The sequence below is a fragment of the Tachyglossus aculeatus genome, chromosome 17, assembly GCF_015852505.1.
Source record: "Tachyglossus aculeatus isolate mTacAcu1 chromosome 17, mTacAcu1.pri, whole genome shotgun sequence".
NCBI classification, from domain to species: domain Eukaryota; kingdom Metazoa; phylum Chordata; class Mammalia; order Monotremata; family Tachyglossidae; genus Tachyglossus; species Tachyglossus aculeatus.
This window is the reverse complement of record NC_052082.1, coordinates 58274613-58293490: the sequence shown is the minus strand read 5'-3', so window position 1 is coordinate 58293490 and position 18878 is coordinate 58274613. Positions and strand designations below refer to the sequence as shown.

Sequence of the window (18878 nt, the reverse complement as noted above, 5' to 3'; positions counted from 1 at the left end):
ATGAGGTAACTGAGGCCCAGAGAAGTGAAGTGACTTGCCCAAAGTCACACAGCTGACACGTGGTGGAGCCGGGATTTGAACCCATGACCTCTGACTCCAAAGCCCGGGCTCTTTCCACTGAGCCACGCTGCTGTAAAATGTACAACCTGCCACTTTGGCACTTTGGGCGTCCTCAACACTTGTGTTTTGTCAACCTCCTGTACCATGTATATGATAATAATAGTAGTAATAATGATGATAATGGCACTTATTAAGCGCTTACTATGTGCAAACCGCTGTTCTAAGCGCTGGGGAGGTTACAAGGTGATCAGGTTGTCCCATGTGGGGCTCGCAGTCCTCATCCCCATTTTACAGATGAGGTAACTGAGGCCCAGAGAAGTGAAGTGACTTGCCCAAAGTCACCCAGCTGACAATTGGCAGAGTGGAGATTTGAACCCATGACCTCTGACTCCAAAGCCTGGGCTCCTTCCACTGAGCCACGCTGCTTCTCTAATGGCGCACCATTGTTTGGAGGGGATTTACAACATTCATTCATTCATTCATTCATTCAATCGTATTTATTGAGCGCTTACTGTGTGCAGAGCACTGTACTAAGCGCTTGGGAAGTACAAGTTGGCAACATATAGAGACGGTCCCTACCCAACAGTGGGCTATATAAGAAGTATAAGAAGTATCTATAAGTATAAGAAGCAGCATAGCTCAGTGGAAAAGAACACGGGCTTTGGAGTCAGAGGTCATGGATTCAAATCCCGGCTCCGCCAATTGCCAGCTGTGTGACTTTGGGCAAGTTGCTTAACTTCTCTGGGCCTCAGTTACCTCATCTGTAAAATGGGGATTAAGGCTGTGAGCCCCCCATGGGACAACCTGATCACCTTGTAACCTTCCCAGCGCTTAGAACAGTGCTTTGCACATAGTAAGCGCTTAATAAATGCCACCGTTATTATTATTATCTAGAAGTCAGTAAGTGTTCATTCATTCATTCATTCAATCGTATTTATTGAGCGCTTACTGCGTGCAGAGCACTGGACTAAGCGCTTGGGAAGTCCAAGTTGGCAACATATAGAGACGGTCCCTACCCAACAGTGGGCTCACAGTGGAAGTATCCAACAGGGATACTTATTGAGCATCTCCCATGTGCGGAGCGCTGTACTGGGCACCTCCTGTGTGACCTCGAGCGTAGCCCTTCGGCCGTCTGGGCCTCGGCTCCCCCGGTTCGTGCAATGGGTGGGATTCTCTAGCCTGTGAGCCCACTGTTGGGTAGGGACCGTCTCTATATCATCATCATTGATGATATATCATCAATCGTATTTATTGAGCACTTTATGGAGCGCTTACTATGTGCAGAGCACTGTACTAAGCGCTTGGGATGTACAAATTGGCAACATAGAGAGACGGCCCCTACCCAACAGTGGGCTCACAGTCTCTATGGTGCCAACTTGGACTTCCCAAGCGCTTAGTCCAGTGCTGTGCACGCAGGAAGCGCTCAGTCAATACGACTGAACGACTGAACGCCCATTTTACAGATGAGGGAACTAACAGCTCTCCTGTCCCGTCCCCGGCTGCAGGAAGGAAGCCAGCCCGGAGGAGGGCCGGGACTCGGAGCTGCCCGACGTGCACGAAGACGAAACCGGGTCCTGAGCCGTGCCCGCATGCCCCGCGGTGACGCCCGCACCCACCCCGGCCCCCCGCGCTCCGCCGCCGCCGCCGCCGCTGTCGTCGCTGGTTGTGTGACCTTCGCCCGCCGCCCACAGCCGAAGCGTGTCCGCTGCCGGAAATCGAAGCCCACCCGAGACCACCGACGGGAGGGGACGGGGGGACGGAGAGCCCGGACGCGGGGCGGAAATCACGGCCGGGAATGGGCACCACCGGTGACTGCTGTGTGCCCGGGTGGGTGGCTGGGGCTTCAAGTCCACCTCAGTAGTTGTGTGTGTGTGTGTGTGCCTGCGCTGGACTGTGCGCGTTGGTGGGTGAATTTCTGATACGCGTGGGTCCGTGTGTGTGTGTAGCTCCATGACTGCGTGTGTCTGTGAGCATATGTAGTGTAGGCCCGTGCATGACTTTGCGCGTCTGCACGTGGAGGCGATGGGCGAGGGTGGGGCTGGATGTTACCGTGGGAGTCTCTGTGTGTGTCTGCGCAGGACTGTGTGCGTTGATGGGTCAGTTTCTGATACGTGTGGGTCCGTGTGTGTGTAGCTGCATGACTCTGTGCGTGTCTGTGAGTGTATGTGGCGTAGGCCCCTGCATGACTTTGTGCGTCTGCACATGGATGTGATGGGCAAGGGCGGGGCTGGATGTTACCGTGGGAGTCTCTGTGTGTGTCTGCTCAGGACTGTGTGTGTTGATGGGTGAATTTCTGATACGCGTGAGTCCGTGTGTGTGTAGCTCCATGACTGCGTGTGTCTTTTAGTGTATGTGGCGTAGGCCCCTGCATGACTTTGTGCGTCTGCACTTGGATGCGTTGGGCGAGGGTGGGGCTGGATGTTACCTTGGGAGTCTCTGTGTGTGTCTGCGCAGGACTGTGTGCGTTGATGGGTGGATTTCTGATACGCGTGGGTCTGTGTGTGTGTGTGTGTGTGTGTGTGTGTGTGTGTGTGTATCTCCATGACTGTGTGTATGTGTGAGTGTGTGTCTGTATCTCCATGACTGTGTGTATCTGTGAGCAAATGTAGTGTAGGCCCGTGCATGACTTTGCGTGTCTGCACATGGATGCGTTGGGCGAGGGCGGGGCTGGATGTTACCGTGGGAGTCTCTGTGTGTGTCTGCGCAGGACTGTGTGTGTTGATGGGTGAATTTCTGATACGCGTGGGTCCGTGTGTGTGTAGCTCCATGACTGCGTGTGTCTTTGAGTGTATGTGGCGTAGGCCCCTGCATGACTTTGTGTGTCTGCACTTGGATGCGTTGGGCGAGGGCGGGGCTGGATGTTACTGTGGGAGTCTCTATGCAAGTGTGTGTGTGTGTGTGTGTGTGTGTGTGTGTGTGTGTGTGTCTGCACAGGGCTGTGTGCGTTGATGTGTGAATTTCTGATACGTGTGGATCTGTGTGTGTGTTGCTCCATGACTCTGTGTGTGTGAGTGTATGTGCTGTAGGCTCATGCATGACTTTGCGCGTCTGCACATGGATGCGTTGGGTGAGGGCGGGGCTGGATGTTACCGTGGGAGTCTCTGTGTGTGTCTGCTCAGGACTGTGTGCGTTGATGGGTGAATTTCTGATACGCGTGGGTCCGTGTGTGTGTAGCTCCATGACTGCGTGTGTCTTTGAGTGTATGTGGCGTAGGCCCCTGCATGACTTTGTGTGTCTGCACTTGGATGCGTTGGGCGAGGGCGGGGCTGGATGTTACTGTGGGAGTCTCTATGCAAGTGTGTGTGTGTGTGTGTGTGTGTGTGTATGTCTGCACAGGGCTGTGTGCGTTGATGTGTGAATTTCTGATACACGTGGATCTGTGTGTGTGTTGCTCCATGACTCTGTGTGTGTGAGTGTATGTGCTGTAGGCTCATGCATGACTTTGCGCGTCTGCACATGGATGCGTTGGGTGAGGGCGGGGCTGGATGTTACCGTGGGAGTCTCTGTGTGTGTCTGTGCAGGACTGTGTGCGTTGATGGGTGAATTTCTGATACGCGTGGGTCCGTGTGTGTGTATCTCCCTGACTGCGTGTGTCTTTGAGTGTATGTGGCGTAGGCCCCTGCATGACTTTGTGCGTCTGCACTTGGATGCGTTGGGCGAGGGTGGGGCTGGATGTTACCATGGGAGTCTCTGTGTGTGTCTGCACAGGACTGTGTGTGTTGATGGGTGAATTTCTGATATGTGTGGGTCTGTGTGTGTGTGTGTGTGTGTGTGTGTGTGTGTGTCTGTGAATCTCCATGACTGTGTGTATCTGTGAGTGTATGTGGTGTAGGCCCGTGCATGTCTTTGTGCATCTGCACATGGATGCGATGGGTGAAGGCAGGGCTGGACGTTACTGTGGGAGTCTCTGTGTGTGTCTGCGCAGGACTGTGTGCATTGATGTGTGAATTTCTGATACGGGTGGGTCTGTGTATGTGTAGCTCCATGACACTCTGTGCGTGTCTGTGAGTGTATGTGGCGTAGGCCTGTGCACGTCTTTGTGCGTCGGCACGTGGATGCGATGGGCGAAGGCGGGGCTGGACGTTACCGTGGGAGTCTCTGTGTGTGTCTGCGCAGGACTGTGTGCATTGATGGGTGAATTTCTGATACGCGTGGGTGTGTGTGTGTGTACCTCCATGACTGTGCGTGTCTGTGAGTGTATGTGGCGTAGGCCTGTGCATGTCTTTGTGCGTCGGCACGTGGATGCGATGGGCGAGGGCGGGGCTGGACGTTACTGTGGGAGTCTCTGTGTGTGTCTGCGCAGGACTGTGTGCGTTGACGGGTGAATTTCTGATATGCGTGGGTCTGTGTGTGTGTGTGTGTGTGTGTGTATCTCCATGACTGTGTGTATCTGTGAGTGTATGTGGTGTAGGCCTGTGCATGTCTTTGTGCATCTGCACATGGATGTGATGGGCAAGGGTGGGGCTGGACGTTACTGTGCGAGTCTCTGTGTGTGTCTGCACAGGACTGTGTGCATTGACGTGTGAATTTCTGATACGCGTGGGTCCGTGTGTGTGTACCTCCATGACTCTGTGCGTGTCTGTGAGTGTATGTGGCGTAGGCCTGTGCATGTCTTTGTGCGTCGGCATGTGGATGCGATGGGCGAGGGTGGGGCTGCATGTTACCGTGGAAGTCTTTGTGTGTGTCTGCGCAGGACTGTGTGCGTTGATGGGTGAATTTCTGATATGCGTGGGTCTGTGTGTGTGTGTGTGTGTGTGTGTGTATCTCCATGACTATGTGTAGCTGTGAGTGTATGCGGCGTAGGCCCGTGCATGTCTTTGTGCATCTGCACATGGATGTGATGGGCGAGGGTGGGGCTGGACGTTACTGTGCGAGTCTCTGTGTGTGTCTGCGCAGGACTGTGTGCATTGATGTGTGAATTTCTGATACGCGTGGGTGTGCGTGTGTACCTCCATGACTCTGTGCGTGTCTGTGAGTGTATGTGGCGGAGGCCCGTGCATGTCTTTGTGCGTCGGCACGTGGATGCGATGGGCGAGGGCGGGGCTGGACGTTACTGTGGGAGTCTCTGTGTGTGTCTGCGCAGGACTGTGTGCGTTGACGGGTGAATTTCTGATATGCGTGGGTCTGTGTGTGTGTGTGTGTGTGTATCTCCATGACTGTGTGTATCTGTGAGTGTATGTGGTGTAGGCCTGTGCATGTCTTTGTGCATCTGCACATGGATGTGATGGGCAAGGGTGGGGCTGGACGTTACCGTGGGAGTCTCTGTGTGTGTCTGCGCAGGACTGTGTGCATTGATGGGTGAATTTCTGATACGCGTGGGTGTGTGTGTGTACCTCCATGACTGTGCGTGTCTGTGAGTGTATGTGGCGTAGGCCTGTGCACGTCTTTGTGCGTCGGCATGTGGATGCGATGGGTGACGGCGGGGCTGGACGTTACCGTGGGAGTCTCTATGCAACTGTGTGCGTGTTGTGTGTCCCTGGGTGACTGCGTCCAACCGGTGCCTCAGTCCGTTAGCGCTTAAAGCCGGGCAGGGCCGCCTCGGCCGGGCGAACCCCGGCTCTGGCGCGCGGGGTGCCTGTCCCTCGCACCCACCCCGCTTCTGCGCCGGCACGGCTACTTGGGGGACGACAGCGGATTCTGCACATCTCCCAGCTCGCGCCTAAATTCGGGGGGCCCCGCGGGTAAGTACAGGCCACCCACGTGTCCGCCGGCCCACCGGAGCCATCACCACGACCCGACCGGCGAGGGGCCGGGCCCGTGGAGACGTCCGCCCGACGGGAAAACCCCTGCCCTGTGAACGGACGGGAAGCATCGCCGAGGGGCGGCCGGCCTCGGCCCCTCGCTCGTTCAGTCGTATTTATTGAGCGCCGACTATGTGCGGAGCGCTTGGGAAGTCCGAGTCGGGAACGTGGAGAGACGGGCCCTCTCCGACAGTGGGCTCGCGGTCCAGAAGGGCAGGCCTCCCCGAGGCCCCGGGTTAGAGAACGGACGTCAGCTCGGACCACCGAAGGCCGGCCCCCCGCCACGACGTGGCTACCAAGAGGGGCTGAGCAAGACGCCCGGCAAGCGGGACAAAAAAGGGGGCCGCCTCCTCGGGAAGCTCTCTCCGGAGCGAGGCGGCACTGATGAGCGGGCGACAGGCTACCTGTCCCCCTCCGAGGCCACGTTCGGACCACCCCGTGGCCGTCCGTAATAATAATAATGGCATTTGTTAAGCGCTTACTATGTGCGAAGCACTGTTCTAAGCGCCGGGGGGGGACAAGGTGATCAAGTTGTCCTACGTGGGGCTCACGGTTTTAATCCCCGTTTTACGGATGAGGTAACTGAGGCTCAGAGAATCAATCATCATCATCAATTATTGAGCGCTTACTGTGTGCAGAGCACTGGACTAAGCGCTTGGGAAGTACAAATTGGCAACAGAGAGAGACAGGCCCTACCCAACAGTGGGCTCACGGTCTAAAAGGGGGGAGACAGAGAATCAATCAATCGTATTTATTGAGCGCTTACTGTGTGCAGAGCACTGGACTAAGCGCTTGGGAAGTACAAATTGGCAACATAGAGAGACAGGCCCTACCCAACGGTGGGCTCACAGTCTAAAAGGGCGGGGAGACAGAGAATCAATCAATCAATCGTATTTATTGAGCGCTTGCTGTGTGCAAAGCACTGCACTAAGCGCTTGGGAAGTGCAAGTTGGCAACATATACAGTCCCTACCCAACAGTGGGCCCACAGAGAAGTCTGCTCTGTGACCTTGGGTAAGTCACTTCACTTCTCTGAGCCTCAGTGACCCCCTCTGTAAAATGGGGATGGAGCCCCCGAGCCCCCCGTGGGACCAGCTGTTCACCTTGTAACCTCCCCAGCGCTTAGAACAGTGCTTTGCACAGAGTAAGCGCTTAACAAATACCAGAAGCAGCGGGGCTCAGTGGAAAAGAGCCCGGGCTTTGGAGTCGGAGGTCATGGGTTCAAATCCCGGCTCCGCCAACTGGCAGCTGGGTGACTTTGGGCAAGTCACTTCTCTGGGCCTCAGTGACCTCATCTGTAAAATGGGGATGAAGACCGTGAGCCCCCCCGTGGGCCAATCTGATTCCCTTGCAACCTCCCCAGCGCTCAGAACAGTGCTTTGCACAGAGTAAGCGCTTAATAAATGTCATCATTATTATTATTATTAAGTCAAGTGACTTGCCTAAGGTCCCGGCAGAGCCGGGAGTCGAACCCACGACCCCCGACTCCAAAGCCCGGGCTCTTTCCACTGAGCCACGCCGGGAAGCGGCCGGGGCCGGGACGGGGAGAGCCCACGCTCTGGGGGAGCTGGCGGCGGAAGGGGACGGGAGGAAAGGAAGGATGGATGGATCCTCCGTGATTTTCCTCGTCATCATCAATCGTATTTATTGAGCGCTTACTATGTGCAGAGCACTGTACTAAGCGCTTGGGAAGTACAAATTGGCAACATATAGAGACAGTCCCTACCCAACAGTGGGCTCAGTCCCTGCCCCTTCCACCTGGCTGTAGGGAGATGGTCCTGGTGAGCCCGGCCTTCACCGAATCCTCTCCGAGCCGGAGTGTGAGGAAGCGGGAAGCCACCCTCTCCTACAAAAGAGCCATCCCTCAGTTGCCAGGGAGGGATTTTCCTGTGACGGGATTTTCCGGGCTGCCGGCCTCGCCTCCCCCGGGCCCCGCTTGCTAGCCCCCCGACCCTGGGCGACGGAGGAGAGCGGGCCGGGCCTTTCGGCCCCGCTGTGACCTAGCCACGTCCATCAAGAGGGGCACCCCAAAGCCGCGGCACCCCCGCACGAGTCTTCCAAGACGGACCCCAAAAGACGGGGGTCGTCCCTGGAAACCGTGGGCACACGCCCGCACCCCCATCTCGGGATCCCGCATCCCCGTCGGCCTCTCTGCCGTCGGTTATTTGGGAAAGGCTTCGGAGCGGCCCACCGCGCCGCCCCTCCAGCATGCTGCGAATGCCCCCCACCGTCCCCTCGAGCCCCCCGGGCCACGGTGGCCCTGGACCTGTAAATATGTACCATGAAGAGAGAGACTATTTTTTGCATGCCTTTTCTATTGTAGAACTGAAAGGGGAAGTGTCAATAAAAAGCCCGCCGGAGGTTCAAACCAGACCGCCGGGGCCCCGCGTGATTTCTCCGAGGAGTCGCCCCCGGCCCCCTCGCCCGCCCTGGGCGCTAACCAGGGTGGAGAAGCCCCCCCTGAGACCCCCCGATAGAAAACAGGGAAGCAGCCCGTAAAAATCGAGAGGCCCAGGGAGGCAGCGTGGATGTGTGACCTTGGGTAAGTCACTTCACTTCTTTGTGCCTCGGTTCCCTCGTCTGTAAAATGAGGGTGAAGACCGAGCGCTACGTGGGACAGGGACGCTGTCTAACCCGATTATCGTGTACTTAGTACACTGCCTGGCACACAGCGCTTAAATACCAGAGTTATTATTATTACTATTTAATAATAATAATAATAATGGAGGGTGAAGACTGAGCGCTACGTGGGACAGGGACATTGTCTAACCCGATTACCGTGTACTTAGTACACTGCCTGGCACACAGCGCTTAAATACCGGAGTTATTATTATTACTATTTTATAATAATAATAATAATAATGGAGGGTGAAGACTGAGCGCTACGTGGGACAGGGACAGTGTCTAACCCGATTACACTGCCTGGCACACAGCACTTAAATACCAGAGTTATTATTATTACTATTTTATAATAATAATAATAATAATTATAATGGAGGGTGAAGACTGAGCGCTACGTGGGACAGGGACGGTGTCTAACCCGATTACCGTGTACTTAGGTACACTGCCTGGCACACAGCGCTTAAATACCAGAGTTATTATTATTACTATTTTATAATAATAATAATAATAATGGAGGGTGAAGACTGAGCGCTACGTGGGACAGGGACGGTGTCTAACCCGATTACACTGCCTGGCACACAGCACTTAAATACCAGAGTTATTATTATTACTATTTTATAATAATAATAATAATGGAGGGTGAAGACTGAGCGCTACGTGGGACAGGGACGGTGTCTAACCTGATTACCGTGTACTTAGTACACTGCCTGGCACAGCGCTTAAATACCGGAGTTATTATTATTACTATTTTATAATAATAATAATAATGGAGGGTGAAGACTGAGCGCTACGTGGGACAGGGACGGTGTCTAACCCGATTACCGTGTACTTAGTACACTGCCTGGCACACAGCGCTTAAATACCAGAGTTATTATTATTACTATTTTATAATAATAATAATAATGGAGGGTGAAGACTGAGCGCTACGTGGGACAGGGACGGTGTCTAACCCGATTACCGTGTACTTAGTACACTGCCTGGCACACAGCGCTTAAATACCAGGGTTATTATTATTACTATTTTATAATAATAATAATAATAATGGAGGGTGAAGACTGAGCGCTACATGGGACAGGGACGGTGTCTAACCCGATTACCGTGTACTTAGTACACTGCCTGGCACACAGCGCTTAAGTACCAGAGTTATTATTATTACTATTTTATAATAATAATAATAATAATGGAGGGTGAAGACTGAGCGCTACGTGGGACAGGGACGCTGTCTAACCCGATTATCGTGTACTTAGTACACTGCCTGGCACACAGCACTTAAATACCAGTTATTATTATTACTATTTTATAATAATAATAATAATGGAGGGTGAAGACTTAGCGCTACGTGGGACAGGGACGCTGTCTAACCCGATTATCGTGTACTTAGTACACTGCCTGGCACACAGCACTTAAATACCAGTTATTATTATTACTATTTTATAATAATAATAATAATGGAGGGTGAAGACTTAGCGCTATGTGGGACAGGGACGCTGTCTAACCCGATTATCGTATACTTAGTACACTGCCTGGCACACAGCGCTTAAATACCGGCGTTATTATTATTACTATTTTATAATAATAATAATAATGGAGGGTGAAGACTGAGCGCTACGTGGGACAGGGACGGTGTCTAACCCGATTACCGTGTACTTAGTACACTGCCTGGCACACAGCGCTTAAATACCAGGGTTATTATTATTACTATTTTATAATAATAATAATAATAATGGAGGGTGAAGACTGAGCGCTACATGGGACAGGGACGGTGTCTAACCCGATTACCGTGTACTTAGTACACTGCCTGGCACACAGCGCTTAAGTACCAGAGTTATTATTATTACTATTTTATAATAATAATAATAATAATGGAGGGTGAAGACTGAGCGCTACGTGGGACAGGGACGCTGTCTAACCCGATTATCGTGTACTTAGTACACTGCCTGGCACACAGCACTTAAATACCAGTTATTATTATTACTATTTTATAATAATAATAATAATGGAGGGTGAAGACTTAGCGCTATGTGGGACAGGGACGCTGTCTAACCCGATTATCGTATACTTAGTACACTGCCTGGCACACAGCGCTTAAATACCAGAGTTATTATTATTACTATTTTATAATAATAATAATAATGGAGGGTGAAGACTGAGCGCTACGTGGGACAGGGACGGTGTCTAACCCGATTATTGTGTACTTAGTACACTGCCTGGCACACAGCGCTTAAATACCAGAGTTATTATTATTACTATTTTATAATAATAATAATAATAATAATGGAGGGTGAAGACTGAGCACTACGTGGGACAGGGACGGTGTCTAACCCGATTACCGTGTACTTAGTACACTGCCTGGCACACAGCGCTTAAATACCAGTTATTATTATTACTATTTTATAATAATAATAATAATGGAGGGTGAAGACTGAGCGCTACGTGGGACAGGGACGGTGTCTAACCCGATTACCGTGTACTTAGGTACACTGCCTGGCACACAGCGCTTAAATACCAGTTATTATTATTACTATTTTATAATAATAATAATAATGGAGGGTGAAGACTTAGCGCTACGTGGGACAGGGACGGTGTCTAACCCGATTATCGTATACTTAGTACACTGCCTGGCACACAGCACTTAAATACCAGTTATTATTATTACTATTTTATAATAATAATAATAATAATAATAATAATGGAGGGTGAAGACTGAGCGCTACGTGGGACAGGGACGGTGTCTAACCCGATTACACTGCCTGGCACACAGCACTTAAATACCAGAGTTATTATTATTACTATTTTATAATAATAATAATAATGGAGGGTGAAGACTGAGCGCTACGTGGGACAGGGACGGTGTCTAACCCGATTACCGTGTACTTAGTACACTGCCTGGCACACAGCGCTTAAGTACCAGAGTTATTATTATTACTATTTTATAATAATAATAATAATAATAATGGAGGGTGAAGACTGAGCGCTACGTGGGACAGGGACGGTGTCTAACCCGATTACCGTGTACGTAGTACACTGCCTGGCACACAGCGCTTAAATACCAGAGTTATTATTATTACTATTTTATAATAATAATAATAATAATGGCATTTGTTAAGCGCTTACTATGTGCAAAGCACTGTTCTGAGCGCTGGGGAGGTTACAAGGTGAACAGCTTGTCCCACGGGGGGCTCAGGGTCTCCATCCCCATTTTACAGAGGGGGTCACTGAGGCTCAGAGAAGTGAAGTGAGTTGCCCAAGATCACAGAGCAGACATGTGGCGGAGCCGGGATTCGAACCCATGACCTCCGACTCCAAAGCCCGGGCTCTGTCCACTGAGCCACGCTGCTTCTGGTAGTTGTTAAGCGCTTACTATGTGCAAAGCACTGCTCTAAGCGCTGGGGAGGTTACAAGGTGAACAGCTTGTCCCATGGGGGGGGGCTCACGTTCTCCATCCCCATTTTACAGAGGGGGTCACTGAGGCTCAGAGAAGTGAAGTGACTTGCCCAGGATCACACAGCAGACGTGGCGGAGCCGGGATTCGAACCCATGACCTCTGACTCCAAAGCCCGGGCTCTTTCCACCGGGCCACGCTGCTTCTGGTATTTGTTAAGCGCTCATACATTCATTCATTCATTCCATCCTATTTATTGAGCGCTTACCGCGTGCAGAGCCCTGGACTAAGCGCTTGGAAAGAACAAATCGGCAATAGATAGAGACGGGCTCACGGTCTAGAAGATGGGCTCGTAGTCAAGAAGAATAAGGATGGTATCTGTCAAGCGCTCCTTCATTCGGTCGTATTTATTGCCTCGGTTCCCTCATCTGCAAAATGGGGGTTCAGTACTTGTTCTCCTTCCTCCTTAGAGTGAGGGCCCCATGTGGGACCTGATTATCGTAATAACAACAATAATAATGGCATTTGTTAAGCGCTTACTATGTGCAAAGCACTCTTCTAAGCGCTGGGGAGGTACAAGGTGATCAAGTTGTCCCACGTGGGGCTCACGGTTTTCATCCCCATTTTACAGATGAGGTAACGGAGGCTCAGAGAAGTCAAGTGACTTGGCTAAGGTCACACAGCAGGCACGTGGCAGAGCCGGGAGTCGAACCCACGACCTCCGACTCCAAAGCCCGGGCTCTTTCCACTGAGCCACGCCGGGAAGGGGCCGGGACGGGGAGAGCCCACGCTCTGGGGGAGCTGGCTGTGGGAGGGGGACGGCTTCCGAGTCGGGACGGGGGGGCGTTTAAATGTCATCACGCCCACCAGATCGCTCAGTTCAGTCCCCTGCCCTCTCAGCAGAATCAGAGCTCAGACGGAAGGAGCTAAAGGCGAGGGGGTCCTCCCTTCAAGGCCCTGCTGAGAGCTCACCTCCTCCAGGAGGCCTTCCCAGACTGAGCCCCTTCCTTCCTCTCCCCCTCGTCCCCCTCTCCATCCCCCCCATCTTGCCTCCTTCCCTTCCCCACACCACCTGTATATATGTTTGTACAGATTTATTACTCTATTTTACTTGTACATATCTATTCTATTTATTTTATCTTGTTAGTCTGTTTGGTTTTGTTCTCTGTCTCCCCCTTTTAGACTGTGAGCCCGCTGTTGGGTAGGGACTGTCTCTAGATGTTGCCAATTTGTACTTCCCAAGCGCTTAGTACAGTGCTCTGCACACGGTAAGCGCTCAATAAATACAATTGATTGATTGATTGAGCATTCCTCCTTCCTCTCCCCCTCGCCCTCTCTCTCCATCCCCCCGCCTTACGTCCTTCCCTTCCCCACAGCACCTGTATATATGTATATATGTTTGTACAGGTTTATTACTCTATTTATTTTGCTTGTGCATATCTATTCTATTTATTTTATTTTGTTAATATGTTTGGTTTTGTTCTCTGTCTCTCCCTTCTAGACTGGGAGCCCACTGTGGGGTAGGGACTGTCTCTCTATGTTGCCAATTTGTACTTCCCAAGCGCTTAGTACAGTGCTCTGCACATAGTAAGCGCTCAATAAATACGATTGATGATGATGAGGGGGTCGTGTTGTCCCGTCCTCAACCCGGTGACAAAAATGGCACCCGTCGACTGGGGCTAACCGGTTTTTTCGGTCCCAATTGGACACCCGGCACCTCCCGCTCCGAGGCCGTGCGGTCCCAGTAGGGAGAGCCCGCAGGCTGGGACTCGGGAGCCCGGGAGCAGCGTGGCTCAGTGGAAAGAGCCCGGGCTTGGGAGGCAGAGGTCATGGGTTCGAGTCCCGGCTCCACCAAACGTCAGCCGGGTGACTTTGGGCCAGTCGCTTCGCTCCTCTGGGCCTCAGTCACCTCCTCTGTAAAATGGGGATAAAGACCGTGAGCCCCACGTGGGACAACCCGATCGCTCGGTAACCTCCCCGGCGCTTAGAACGGGGCTTTGCACATAGTAAGCGCTTAATAAATCATCATCATCATCAATCGTATTTATTGAGCGCTTACTGTGTGCAGAGCACTGTACTCAGCGCTTGGGAAGCTAATAAATGCCATCATTAGTATTATCATTAGTCCCACTCGGCCACGGGCCTGTCGTGTGACCTCGGACGAGACGTTTAACCTCTCTGGCCCTCGGTTTTTTCATCTACAAAATGGGAGGAGGTGAGAGTATTATTACTCTATTTATTTATTTTACTTGTACATATCTATTCTATTTATTTTATTTCGTTAGTATGTTTGGTTTTGTTCTCTGCCTCCCCCTTTTAGACTGTGAGCCCACCGTTGGGTAGGGACCGTCTCTAGATGTTGCCAATCTGTACTTCCCAAGCGCTTAGTCCAGTGCTCTGCACATAGTAAGCGCTCAATAAATACGATTGATGATGATGATGATGATGAGACACCCCCGCCTTAGACCGTGAAACCTCTGATGGAGGGAGACCGGATGATCCTGAATCCCCCCAAGGACGCAGGACGGGGTAAGCACGGAACCGCAACTACCGTTAATATTATTATTATTAAAAAGGCCGCAGCTGCAAAAATGAACACACATTTCCCCAACACTTTAGCTTCTTAGGTGCACCAGAGTACAAACGGTAACCGGGGTGGGGGTAGAGGAAACAATTTTGAGAAAATTTTTGATGATGATGATGAGGCACCCCCGCCTTAGACCGTGAAACCTCTGATGGAGGGAGACCGGATGATCCTGAATCCCCCCAAGGACTCAGGACAGAGTAGGCACGAAACACAACTACCGTTAATATTATTATTATTAAAAGGGCCGCAGCTGCAAAAATGAACACACATTTCCCCAACACTTTAGCTTCTTAGGTGAACCAGAGCACAAACGGTAACCGGGGTGGGGGTAGAGGAAACAATTTTGCGAAAATTTTTGATGACGATGAGACACCCCCGCCTTAGACCGTGAAACCTCTGATGGAGGGAGACCGGATGATCCTGAATCCCCCCAAGGCCGCAGGACAGAGTAGGCACGAAACACAACTACCGTTAATATTATTATTATTAAAAGGGCCGCAGCTGCAAAAATGAACACACATTTCCCCAACACTTTAGCTTCTCAGGTGAACCAGAGTACAAACGGTAACCGGGGTGGGGGTAGAGGAAACAATTTTGCGAAAATTTTTGATGATGATGAGACACCCCCGCCTTAGACCGTGAAACCTCTGATGGAGGGAGACCGGACGATCCTGAATCCCCCCAAGGACGCAGGACAGAGTAAGCACGAAACACAACTACCACTAACATTATTATTAAAAAGGCCGCAGCTGCAAAAATGAACACATTTCCCCAACACTTTAGCTTCTTAGGTGAACCAGAGCACAAACGGTAACCGGGGTGGGGGTAGAGGAAACAATTTTGCAAAAATTTTTGATGACGATGAGACACCCCCGCCTTAGACCGTGAAACCTCTGATGGAGGGAGACTGGATGATCCTGAATCCCCCCAAGGCCGCAGGACAGAGTAGGCACGAAACACAACTACCATTAACATTATTATTAAAAAGGCCGCAGCTGCAAAAATGAACACACATTTCCCCAACACTTTAGCTTCTCAGGTGAACCAGAGTACAAACGGTAACCGGGGTGGGGGTAGAGGAAACAATTTTGCGATGATAGATCAAACACGGGCCGTCCGAGCCCCGGGAGGAGGCCGGGGCCGAAGCGTCCGGTGGGTCCGCCGTGACTCGGCGGGCGTCCCCGGAGGTTTCGCCTTGTCCCGAGGCCGGGGCTGAACGCGTCCGGTAGGTCTGCCGTGACTCCCGGTTCACCTCCGTGGGAGAAGAAGAGCGAATCTCCGCGGGCGACCCCCGGTCCGTCTTCCGCAGGCCGGCCCCCCGGCGTGGACTGGAAAGCCCTCCCCGTCGGCGGCCCCGCCGGGAGCTTTCCCGCGCCGTGCTCCGGGCCCCTTCCCGAACCTCCCGGCCCGGGACCCGAGGGGGAGGGCGGGCCTCGAGCCGCCGCCGCCGCCGCCGCCGCCACCACCGGGATCCGAACGGGGAAGGCGAGGGCGGTCCAGGCCCTCCGTCCCGGGCGAGGCGGGGGTCCGGCCGGGGCGGGTGGTCAGGCCGACTCGAGCCTCCGGCCCTTGCTCTCCACGTCCCCGACGACGTCCCGGAGCCGGTGGGCGCCGCGGCGGAGGAAGGCCAGGCTCTCCCGCGGGTCCCCGCCGCCGTGCTCCCGCCAGGCGCCCTCCAGCCCGTCGAACCAGCGCAGCGTCTTCTCCAGCTGGGCCCGGGCGGCCCGCTGCTCCTCCAGCTCGGCCATCAGGGCCCGGCCGGCGCGCGCCTCGGCCTCGTAGCGGCCCCGCAGCCGGTCCGCCTCCTCCCGGAGCCGGGCCAGCTCCTCGCGGCCTCCCGGGTGGCGCGCGTGGCTCCGGTCCTCCGGGAGCAGCACGTGGTCCGGGACGCGGAGCACCAGCTGCAGCAGCACCGTCTCCAGGGTGGCGAACAGCCCGTCGAAGCGCTCCTTGAGGAAGCGCAGGAACTTCTCCGTGCCCTTGCGGATCTGGACCGGGCTGACCCCGCCGCCCTCGCCGCCGCCGGGCGCGGCCTCCAGCCGCTTCAGGATGACCCGCTCCACGGTCAGCATCACCTCGAACAGGTAATCCTGGAACGCCACGTAGATGCGCAGCAGGCACGTCTGGGGCGTGAAGCCGAAGAACTGCGTCTCGTAGGTCATCGGGTTGACGGACATCGCGCCGGCGGCGGCGGCCGGGAGGCTGGGAGGGATCGAGCCGAGAAACCGCTGAGGAGAGAGAGAGAGAGAGCCCGCTGGTGGGTAGGGACCGTCTCTAGACGTTGCCAATTTGGAATTCCCAAGCGCTTAGTCCGGTGCTCTGCACACAGTAAGCGCTCAATAAATACGATTGATTGATTGATTGAGTCCCACTCTGAGCCCCCGCCTTACCTCCTTCCCCTCCCCACAGCACCTGTATATATATATGTATGTATGTTTGTACAGATTTATTACTCTATTTATTTTATTTGTACATATTTATTCTATTTATTTCATTCTGTTAATATGTTTTGTTTTGTTCTCTGTCTCCCCCTTCTAGACTGTGAGCCCACTGTCGGGTAGGGACCGTCTCTATATGTTGCCAATTTGGACTTCCCAAGCGCTTAGTACGGTGCTCTGCACGCAGTAAGCGCTCAATAAATACGATTGATTGACTGATTGATTCCCACACTGAGCCCCCCTCCTTCTTCTCCCCCTCCATCCCCCTGCGTTACCTCCTTCCCCTCCCCACAGCACCTGTATATATCTATATATATGTATATATGTTTGTACAGATTTATTACTCTATTTTATTTGTACATATTTATTCTATTTATTTCATTCTGTTAATATGTTTTGTTTTGTTCTCTGTCTCCCCCTTCTAGACTGTGAGCCCACTGCTGGGTAGGGACCGTCTCTATATGTTGCCAACTTGGACTTCCCAAGCGCTTAGTCCAGTGCTCTGCACGCAGTAAGCGCTCAATAAATACGATTGATTGATTGATTGAGTCCCACACTGAGCCCCCTCCTTCCTCTCCCCTCCATCTCCCCGCCTTACCTCCTTCCACTCCCCACAGCACCTGTATATATATATATATATATATATATATATATATGTTTGTACAGATTTATTACTCTATTTTATTTGTACATATTTATTCTATTTATTTCATTCTGTTAATATGTTTTGTTTTGTTCTCTGTCTCCCCCTTCTAGACCGTGAGCCCACTGCTGGGTAGGGACCGTCTCTAGATGTTGCCAACTTGGACTTCCCAAGCGCTTAGTCATCATCATCATCAATTGTATTTATTGAGCGCTTACTGTGTGCAGAGCACTGGACTAAGCGCTTGGGAAGTCCAAGTTGGCAACATATAGAGACAGTCCCTACCCAACAGTGGGCTCACAGTCTAAGTGCTCTGCACACAGTAAGCGCTCAATCAATATGATTGAATGAATGTTGCCAACTTGGACTTCCCAAGCGCTTAGTCCAGTGCTCTGCACACAGTAAGCGCTCAATCAATACGATTGAATGAATGAATGTTGCCAACTTGGACTTCCCAAGCGCTTAGGCCAGTGCTCCGCACACAGTAAGCGCTCAATCAATACGATTGAATGAATGAATGTTGCCAACTTGTACTTCCCAAGCGCTTAGTCCAGTGCTCCGCACACAGTAAGCACTCAATAAATACGATTGAATGAATGTTGCCAACTTGGACTTCCCAAGCGCTTAGTCCAGTGCTCTGCACACAGTAAGCGCTCAATAAATACGACTGAATGAATGAATGACCACCTGACCACCTTGTAACCTCCCCAGCGCTTAGAACAGTGCTTGGCACATAGTAAGCGCAGGGGAAAAGAGCCCGGGCTTTGGAGTCAGAGGTCATGGGTTCGAATCCCGCCTCCGCCAACTGTCAGCTGGGTGACTTTGAGCAAGTCACTTCTCTGGGCCTCAGTTACCTCATCTGTAAAATGGGGATTAAGACTGTGAGGCCCCCGTGGGGCAACCTGATCACGTTGTAACCTCCCCAGCGCTTAGAACAGTGCTTTGCACAGAGTAAGCGCTTAATAAATGCCATCATTATAATAATAATAATAAATGCCATCACTTTGCACATAGTAAGCGCTTAATAAATGCCATCATTATAATAATAATAATAAATGCCATCACTTTGCACATAGTAAGCGCTTAATAAATGCCATCATTATAATAATAATAATAAATGCCATCACTTTGCACATAGTAAGCGCTTAATAAATGCTATTATTATTATTATTATTATTATTATTATTATTATTATTATTATTACTTACCGCCGCGGCCCACGCCAACAACGTCGGGGCAACGGCCCGAGGGGGAGGGAGAAGGGGCGCCCTCCTCCGTCCAATCAGGAGCGGCGGCCTCGCCACCGGCCCAATCAGCGAGCGCCCTCCCCGCTCCTCCCGCCCCCCTTTCAACGAAGCCCAAGGCGGGCCGCGAGCGGGCTGCTGATTGGCCGGCGCGCCCCGCCT

The 18878-nt window shown here is 52.3% G+C and overlaps 2 protein-coding genes across 2 annotated transcripts in view; one reads left to right on the top strand and one right to left on the bottom strand.

The window, feature by feature from the left end:
- Positions 1-2977, top strand: part of CAMKK1 (calcium/calmodulin dependent protein kinase kinase 1) — a 54680-nt gene extending 51703 nt beyond the window's left edge. Inside the window, exon 15 of the mRNA XM_038759316.1 lies at positions 1566-2977. Coding sequence (XP_038615244.1) covers positions 1566-1638 — 73 coding nt within the window. The 3' untranslated portion in view covers positions 1639-2977. The remainder of the gene's footprint in view (positions 1-1565) is intronic.
- Positions 2978-15253: 12276 nt separating this feature from the next.
- Positions 15254-18815, bottom strand: MIS12 (MIS12 kinetochore complex component). Its single transcript, XM_038759407.1, has 2 exons — positions 18681-18815; positions 15254-16619 (listed from the first exon to the last, which is right to left on the bottom strand). The coding sequence occupies exon 2, from the start codon at positions 16566-16568 to the stop codon at positions 15936-15938; it is 633 nt and encodes a 210-aa protein (XP_038615335.1). The 5' UTR covers positions 16569-16619; positions 18681-18815; the 3' UTR covers positions 15254-15935.
- Positions 18816-18878: the final 63 nt, after the last annotated feature.